Below are 9,513 nucleotides of genomic sequence, written 5' to 3'. Positions count from 1 at the left end.
GGAGGAAAGGAGAGGAATGGAGTATCCTCAGTGGAGAGGGTGTCTTTAGTGGGGGAGGGGTTTCCTCTGTGGGGGGGAGAAGGGGGTGTTCTTAGTGGAGGAGGGGAAGGGTTTTTTTTGGGTAAATGACACCAGATCAAAGTCCTCCTGAGAAGTTCCTAAAAAGACAACTGTCTTGTCTATGTAAAAAGATAACTTTAGCTGAACATTAGAAAGCACAGCTTATTATATGGGGGGCTAGGAGGTAAACTGACCCCGGCTTTGTTTGTGGACAGGGTGGAGTCCAATGGTCTGTTTGTGGACAGGGAGGAGTCCAGTGGTCTGTTTGTGGACAGGGAGGAGTCCAGTGGTCTGTTTACACAAGTCCTAAACAAGAGCTCCATTGTTCTCCAGTTTCCTTTCTCCAGAAGGAAGAAGCTGGTCTGTCTGTACAGATCACAGAGGTGGAGTCTACACTGCAGTCTGCATTGTCAGCCGAGCAGCTGAAGGAGTCCAACATCTAAATGTCTACTAATCAGGCGTACTCTTGGAGCACCACCTACACAAGACTCACCTCGTCCATCTAGACTGCTCACTAGAGCTTCTTCTACAGCCTCTGACCCATCGCTTCCCTCCTCTGCTGGAGGCACTTTATTAGGATCTATAGAGGGACAACACCGACCTCATATTGTCCATCAGAATCAAGGAAACAGCAGAGATCCGGCCACAGGGGAGGTAGGAAACATCAACGCTGCAACAAGGGATCTCCCACTCATCCAACCATCCCAACAGATGATTCATCATCAACAGAAATAGACGGAATTGTCGCCTTCTCCTCAGCTGGACTGACATCGGGTAAGATGGACCTTCTGGGGAAAGGTTTGGGCTTTAGCCCTAAAGGTATCATGAAGAAGTTTTTGTTGGCACAGGACTTGTATAGATGTCTCAGGAATATTAGATAGAAGGGACATTATTCTTGGAGAGGTGATATTGAGGGATCATCTGTAGTCACACCACTGAGTAGGTCTGTCTGAGGTTGACAGACAAAATGGAAGTTTCCACCACCCACTACATATGCAGCAGCAGAAATGTTCCTTCATTTGGATGATAAAGATGGTGACGTATGACAGTCTATAATCAGGAACTCTGGGGTCATATCCTAATAATGGGACCATTGAGGAGAAAGGTGCATTGCCATCATTAGCAGCAAGGTGAGATATAACATTGAAGCCAGCTGATAAGGGGGGATGGGTGGTCATTCTGGACACGGCCTATGATGACAATGAGACACTGGAGAGTGCAAAATCTGGTGCAGCTCTGCATGGGAACCAATCAGCTTCCAGGTTTATGGTCAAAGCTTCATTGAACAAGCTGAAGTCAGAACCTGATTGGCCCCCATGCACAGCTGCCCCAGATTTTGCACACTCCAGTTTTAGTAAATCAGCCCCATTGTGTCCATCTGAGATAGTTTGTGCCAGATTCCGGGTTGTGGGTTCCATTCAGTACAATGTCTTTGGGTTCTCTTGCTAGTTGACTGCCCCCTTGTTAGTTGAGGTGTTTGTAGTCATAGAGGTGTTGGGTCATGATGGAATGATGTTGTGTCAGGTGAATGGTAGGCTCTGACCTGGTTTTATCTGCCAGCTCTGTGTTGATTCGCTGAGTTTTCTATTGTTTGTTATGTCCATCCTTGGAATTAGGGAGGACAGTATGATGTTGGAGTGAGGACATTTTTGTTGTGCGGTCTCTGTTAGTTGTAATAGTTTATTCTCAGAGGCTTCCTTTTGTCCCTGGAGGATGTTTGGGTCGGTGTGTATGATATGTTTGGGTCGGTGTGTATGATGATATGTTTGGGTCTGTGTGTATGATGATATGTTTGGGTCGGTGTGTATGATGATATGTTTGGGTCGGTGTGTATGATGATATGTTTGGGTCGGTGTGTATGATGATACGTTTGGGTCGGTGTGTATGATGATATGTTTGGGTCGGTGTGTATGATGATATGTTTGGGTCGGTGTGTATGATGATATGTTTGGGTCGGTGTGTATGATGATATGTTTGGGTCGGTGTGTATGATGATATGTTTGGGTCGGTGTGTATGATGATATGTTTGGGTCGGTGTGTATGATGATATGTTTGGGTCGGTGTGTATGATGATATGTTTGGGTCGGTGTGTATGATGATATGTTTGGGTCGGTGTGTATGATGATATGTTTGGGTCGGTGTGTATGATGATACGTTTGGGTCGGTGTGTATGATGATATGTTTGGGTCGGTGTGTATGATGATATGTTTGGGTCGGTGTGTATGATGATATGTTTGGGTCTGTGTGTATGATGATATGTTTGGGTCGGTGTGTATGATGATACGTTTGGGTCGGTGTGTATGATGATACGTTTGGGTCGGTGTGTATGATGATATGTTTGGGTCGGTGTGTATGATGATATGTTTGGGTCGGTGTGTATGATGATACGTTTGGGTCGGTGTGTATGATGATATGTTTGGGTCGGTGTGTATGATGATATGTTTGGGTCGGTGTGTATGATGATATGTTGGGGTCGGTGTGTATGATGATATGTTTGGGTCGGTGTGTATGATGATATGTTTGGGTCGGAGTGTATGATGATATGTTTGGGTCGGTGTGTATGATGATATGTTTGGGGTTGGTGAAATACGGATCATTGATGACTCCTATTGCTTGTTCAGTTGTTGGACTTGAATTTTGTTGTCTCTTGTTCCTGGGAAGAGCCGTTTGGTGTTTAGATATTTCCCATTGGAGTCTATTAATAACAAAAAGAATCCAGAGTTTGTTGGCTGTTCTTGTGGTTTGATGATTGTTTGTTTGTAGGGATGGGCTTCATGTTCGAGTTGAACCTAAGTTTGATTTGAACATGGGCCATTCATGTGTTCGGCAAACACAAACGGTACGGGTGTTCAGTGGGCTGTTTGCCCACCATGCCCCACAATGCACTGTGCCCTGACAGTGCATTGTGATTGGACAAAGCAATGCACCTAATCACAAGTCAGGTGTAATACTTTGACCAATCACAGTGCGTGGTGATGTCACAAGGGGGCGGGGTATATGAAAACTGTTGTCAGGGGCGCAGCTGTCAGACAGCCAGGAGCCAGTGTCGCAAGCGGAGCTTTTTTTCCCCTTTTTTGGGTAGCGGTGGTGGTGGCATCATGATTGATGTTGGAGCTACTTTGGGGGACATTTTTTAAATGTTTATTTTTAATAAAGGACTTTTCAAAGACTTTGTCCTATCACTTTTTACAATTTTTTTTGTGAATGGGTAGCAGTACCATATACCGCCTACTCATTCACATAGGTGGAGGGGGCCGGGATCTTGGGGTCCCCTTGTTAAAGGGGGCTTCCAGATTCCAATAAGCCCCCCAGGCTGCAGACCCCCACAACCACAGGCTACAGTTGTGGGAAAGAGGCCTTTGTCCCCATCAATATGTGGACAAGGAGGTTTGGGGGGCTCCCGGCCCAAAGCACCCCCCCATGTTGAGGGCATGTGGCCTGGTATGGTTCAGGAGGGGGGCACTTGCCCCCCCTTTCCTGACCTGCCCAGCTGCTTTCTTGGATAAGGGTCTGATATGAATTTTGTGGGGACAATGGCATGGAGGGTTCCTCTCAAAATCCATACCAGACCCGAAGGGCTTGGTGTGGATGAGAGGGGGGACAACAAGATGTTTTTATTAATTGTTGGGCAATGCTGACAATTCTTTTGACATTCAGCTGTCAGTGGGGAACCCCACTGACACCAGGAACATGAATGAATGTCTCACTACTAAAATACACCGTGATTTCATCATATAACTCATGCCGGATTTTAGTAACTGAGCGGTATCTTCATACTCAGATGCGGTAAGACACCTCTCAGTCCTTCGTGTTCGACATTTACTGTAGAACATTCTGTAGGTTCTGATGTTTGACCGCGACCTGAACAGGGGGGTGTTCGGCCATCACTATTTGTGGTCTCAGGATTAGTAGAGTTGTCTTGGCTATTGCTGGTCTTTGTCTTGTTACATTTCGGAAGCTGATTGGTCTCACCGGTCTGTTGTTCCTTGATGGGTACTTTGTATAAAACATCCCCTTTGATTCTCTTTCCTGATTGTTGAGCTCCATTTGTATCTTTGGTGTCATTATCTCTTCCCTCAGTTGAGGGTTTTCTAGTTGCAATTGTTACATTTTAGATCGAATGTCTAGGATAGATTTGTGGGGGTATTAGTGTTTTTAGCTCTTCTCTCAGCTGCTCATTTACATTTTTCTCACCTGAGGGTGTGAGGTTCTTGACATCTGATGTAATGGGGGGGGGGGGGGGTGAGGTGCTCTGGACATCTACTCTTACAATTACAACTGGCCTTTGAGGACAACCATGAAGCTGACACAGCCCACGATGATATATATGATATATTTAATAATAATCATTAAAAATTAAAAAGAACTTTAGCCCTTTATATAGAATTCTGATTTTTATTTTTTTGTCTGTACAGGTGGATTGATGAACCATGTTTTCGATCATGCTGGTCTTCGTGAATACAAACCAAACATCTGGGTGTCTTAATTGACTGAAAGTTTTTATTGCAGTTCACTGGAGGATTCACACAGGACACAAGTTATATCCGTGTTCTAAATGTCATAAGTGCTTTGGGTCCTCTTCAACACTGATCCAACCTCAGAGGACAACATGAGAAAAGTCATTTCAGTGTTCTGGAAGTGACAATTGCTTTACAGTAAAGTCCAACCCATGTATACATAAGAGGAGTCATTTCAAGCTATTTCTTGTTTGGAACGTAACAAAGATTTTACAATGGAGGCAAAACATATCACACACCAGAGGATTCACACTGGAGAGAAGCCATATCAGTGTTCTGAATGTGATAAAGCTTTTACATGGAAATCACAGCTTATCACACACCAGAGGATTCACACTGGAGAGAAGTCATATCAATGTTCTGCATGTGACAAAGCTTTTACACAGAAGTCACATCTTATAGCACACCAGGGGGTTCACACTGGAGAGAAGCAATATCAGTGTTCTGAATGTAACAAAGCTTTTATATGGAAGTCACGCCTTATCAGACATCAGAGGATCCACACTGGAGAGAAGCCACATCAGTGTTCTGAATGTAACAAAGCTTTTACACAGAAGTCAGATCTCATAGCACACCAGAGGATCCACACTGGAGAGATGCTATATCAATGTTCTAAATGTGATCAAACTTTTAAACGGAGGGATTACCTTGTCTTACATGAGAGGGTTCATACTGGAGAGAAGCCATATCAATGTTCAGAATGTGACAAAGCTTTCACACACAAGTCAAGTCTTAAAGCACACCAGAGGGCTCACACTGGAGAGAAGCCATATCAGTGTTCAGAATGTGACAATGCTTTTACACAGAAGTCACATCTTATCAGACACCAGAGGATTCACACTGGAGAGAAGTCATATCAGTGCTCTGAATGTCACAAAGGTTTTATGCAGAAGTCAAATGTTATCAGACACCAGAGGATTCACACTGGAGAGAAACCATACCAGTGTTCTGAATGTGACAAATGTTTTACAACCAAGGCAGAGCTTATCATACACAAGAGGGTCCACACTGGAGAGAAGCCATATCAATGTTCAGAATGTGAGACAGCTTTTACACGGATGTCACATCTTATCATACACCAGAGGATCCACACTGGAGAGAAGCCATATCAATGTTCAGAATGTGAGAAAGATTTTACATGGAAGTCACATCTTATCACACACCAAAGGATCCACACCGGAGAGAAGCCATATCAGTGTTCTGTATGTGACAAAGCTTTTACACGGATGGCACATCTTATCACACACCAGAGGATCCACACTCGAGAGAAGCCATATCAATGTTCAGAATGTGACAAAGCTTTTACAGGTAATGCCGGGCTTATCTGTCACCAGAGGATTCACAAGCTTGAGCTGCATAAATGAAAATCCAGAAGATTGGACAATATTAAAGAAGTTGAAGCTGTCTCATTAGGTTCACAGCCCCAATGTCTTCCCACAAATGACGGAAGACATAAAAAGACAAAATGCTGCTTAGAAAAAAAAATCTGTGAACAATCAGGAATTTAATGTTCGGATGCATTGGGTTTAGTGCTTATGTCCATCAGGAACACTCCTAGAAGGCCTGTGAATATTTTACCTTTGGACATTTTTTTCAGATAAGCAGCAATGACTGAACTGTTTTCCTCATCTTTATCCTTTTTTATGGAGCATTGACTGAACATGTAATTCATTTTCATCATTCACTAACTGAGCTATGTTCCCATGCGTTTTCTTCATTGACAGAATCTGACCAACCAATACATGACCAACAATGCCTCAGTACCAGAGTCTAGGATGGGGTCCAATGGCTTCTTGCCAAGCCTCTGAAACCTCATTAGGAGAGTCCATTCCATGTTCTTTTGAGAATTGATACATCATAAGCTAGGCTTGAGGGTTCCAGCTAAGCCCACCGTGTCCACACTTCCTATTACATGTTCCACCTCCTCTCCCATGATCAATGCCTCCTTTCCATGTTCTATATCCTCGCATGGATGACATCTTTCCAGGCAGGTCTGTAGCTGAGATACCAGCCAGATAGAGGTCTCTGTTTGGTTAGAGAGTAACTTCTTAAGCTGCTGTAGGCCATCCAACATGGAGTTAATGCTGTTTTAGGGGACATATTCAACAGTACCACCTAATCCCAGCTGGCCACTTGTGTTTCATCTGGTTTTCTCAAAAGGGATTCTATCAGGTGAAGATTGGATGTCTTTGTTATCTTTTTTTTTTTCTGTCCAGCTATTGCTCCTCTCCATAAACTATTCACACGGTACAACTGCAAGAGATCTGAACTTACAAAGTGCTAAGTGTGCGGTCATATTCCTACCACTTCTTCTGGGAGACTGAAATTCCTCTTATTGGGGTTCACCTTAATGACTCTGAATGGACGAGTTAAGACATCGGCGCCACAGTGTAACAATGGCCAAAATCAATAATTACATAAATGGTGCAATCTGTCATTAGCATAAACGTTTTTGTTTTTCCGAGTCTCCCCTTGTAACTTTTTTATTACCTGTTGACCCTCCCAGTTTTTTTCTGCTTCCTGTAAAAGGCCAAGCTATTTGACAAAATGAAAGTTGGATGGTTGGGAAACACCATATAACACTGCTGGGGGTGCTTACAACTGTCAACTTCCATTCATATGGTGGGTTGAACCTTATAGAGAACCTGTTGCTGTAACTGCTGTAGAAGAGTTAGCTGAAGTTGGACTTTACTTGTTGTGTGTCTTACTTATAATCTATCTAAGACTTCCCTGTACAGGGTGACAACGCTGCTGTGTAATGTTCCTGCAGAATGATCAGGGTTGTCACCCTGTTACAGAAGGTGGGAAATAACAGATCTACAGACAGGACCAACAACTGATACAACTATGTTGCAGAGGGAACTCTGGGAATGCTAATGACAGATTGCATTACACATTCAGTTAGCAGACTTCCTGCTGTTGGTCTTCTGTTTGAATTGTGTTCTGATATTTACTGTCCTGCTGTAAAAGGTGTAAATGATTGCCCACGTGTTTCCTGTATAGCAGGGACTACAAACTCATATCAGGAATATTAGGATGGGTACTTACCCAAGGGGGTCACCTTTTTGGATTTGGAAGAAACATTTCACATGGTTTCTTTCCATTAATTACACCAACAAAGGGAGTCTCACTTCACTAACAATAGGAGAGCCAATCACAGGCCAGTAACATTTCATGGTTTCTCAATGTAATTGCAGAATGTTTAATCCCCATTGGTCCAATGGATTCCTAGTCCTTCCAGATAACATTTGCTTCTTTTGTGGAAGGAGTACCCTAAAAATGGCTTCCCTTCAATTCCACCCATAGCTGTACTTGAGGTTATGTTGCCCCCCCCCCCCCCCCCATATCTGTAAGGGAAAGCCTCAATCTCTCCCAATACTCCCCTGGCCTTCCAGTGAGAAGAAACATTCTCTCTGGATTGGAGATGCTTTATGCAGTGAGCCCTTCATAGACGGGATGGGGAATCTAAGATATGTAAGATGAACCGGTGTACTGGAGTCACGGATCAGGTAACCAATGACACCATTGATGTTATAGCAGAGCTGACAGCAGAAGTGGCTCCACCACCTAAGGTGGTGTCACAGAACTGCATGGCAGCTGACTATCTCTTGGCAGACCAAGGTGGAGTCTACAAATGGTGTCAGATAGAGAGTGTTGTACATTTATATTAGATCATGAGGATCTCAGAAGGGGATATCTGCACAAGGTAAAGGAGTTCCAACAGGAACCTGGGTGGGAGGAGGTGGGATCCAATGTTTTGGATGGGTTTAGTTGGAACCTGGTTGAGTAATATGGTGGGTTTGCTTCTTAAGCCATTAGTTGCTACCATAGTTTTGATTTTGAAATATTATATATTGCTGTATTTTCTTTTACTGCCAGAGATTATTTTGCTTTTTTAAGTTATATTCACATTTTAGGCCATATGATTAGTTAAAACCCCAAACATTTCTTTTATTTTCTGAAATCAGAGACTCTGGAGAATATAATAGTGGTAGTTGCCATTTTTCATGTCACAGAATATTAGCACAGCTGTTTATCAAATACATATTTTCTGTAAAATAGATAATGTTAGTGCACAAAGAACACAATATATGACCCAATTTGGTGAAATTATAAAATATGGGGTTGGCATCAAGTATATAGATACCAAACATGTCAAACTTTATAAACTGTGTGTACTTGTGAAATGGTGACAAACTTCAGTTTGACGCTTTAAGAGACTTTATAGGTTATCAGTTCAGATAGGTAACTGTGAACGATGGCCTCAGAATTATTGTTCTCACTCTCGCTTGTGCAATGATATGTAAAATGTGTCGTGTGATTTGTTTTATGGGTTTTTATTTTTATAATGTTACTTAAATTTTTTTCATCTCTTTTTACACTTAACATGGCTTCTGTCATATAGGGGGTTGATAGCCCCCCTGTGGTACATATTTCTGGTCACAGGTCCTCTTTAAAGAGACATCAGAACATTATTAGATCCCTAATGTCACCTCTGTACCCTAAGAAAGATGTTCAAGCACAGATCATGCCTAATCAGCTCCTTCTCAAACCATAGTGACTGAAGAATGACAGCGCTGAACCCAGAAATGACATAATCTCCCACCTCCCACATTCATTCACTGAAGGGGAGATCAGAGATCAGATGTTTGCTGATCTCCTTCTGCCCTCACCACTGACACCCACCATGTCTGTCTTGGGCTTGCAGGAGGGACAGCTGAGCCCGGTATACATGGTGGGGGGAGGACCTTCAGTGCGGCTGAATCACTTCCACCAGAAAGCTGACAGTTGGCCTAACAAATGTAGACAACCCCCGGGTGCTGTAGCTATAAGGCCGTGCTGCTGCTGATGGAAACCTTACATTGGCCGGAGTGAAAGGGTTCCACTAATGTACATCTGACAAATCCGTATCTGAGGAGACCATAGAAGCAGCATT

The 9,513-nt window shown here is 43.2% G+C and overlaps 1 protein-coding gene across 1 annotated transcript; it reads left to right on the top strand.

The window, feature by feature from the left end:
* The first annotated feature begins 404 nt into the window (after nucleotides 1-404).
* LOC149461918 (uncharacterized) lies at nucleotides 405-7,234 on the top strand. The gene is made up of 2 exons (XM_089677667.1): nucleotides 405-834; nucleotides 4,476-7,234. Exon 2 carries the CDS (start codon nucleotides 4,793-4,795, stop codon nucleotides 5,939-5,941), a length of 1,149 nt encoding a protein of 382 aa, XP_089533793.1. The 5' UTR covers nucleotides 405-834; nucleotides 4,476-4,792; the 3' UTR covers nucleotides 5,942-7,234.
* The last annotated feature ends 2,279 nt before the right edge of the window (nucleotides 7,235-9,513 follow it).

Source organism: Staurois parvus, unplaced genomic scaffold, assembly GCF_062004578.1.
Source record: "Staurois parvus isolate SC_StPar_1 unplaced genomic scaffold, SC_StPar_1.0 ptg000191l, whole genome shotgun sequence".
NCBI classification, from domain to species: domain Eukaryota; kingdom Metazoa; phylum Chordata; class Amphibia; order Anura; family Ranidae; genus Staurois; species Staurois parvus.
This window is presented reverse-complemented; position numbering and strand designations above follow the sequence as displayed.

Bases quoted from the DNA above. Each gene is read 5' to 3' on its own strand.
- LOC149461918 (XM_089677667.1), top strand. From the start codon at position 4,793: ATGGAGGCAAAACATATCACACACCAGAGGATTCACACTGGAGAGAAG.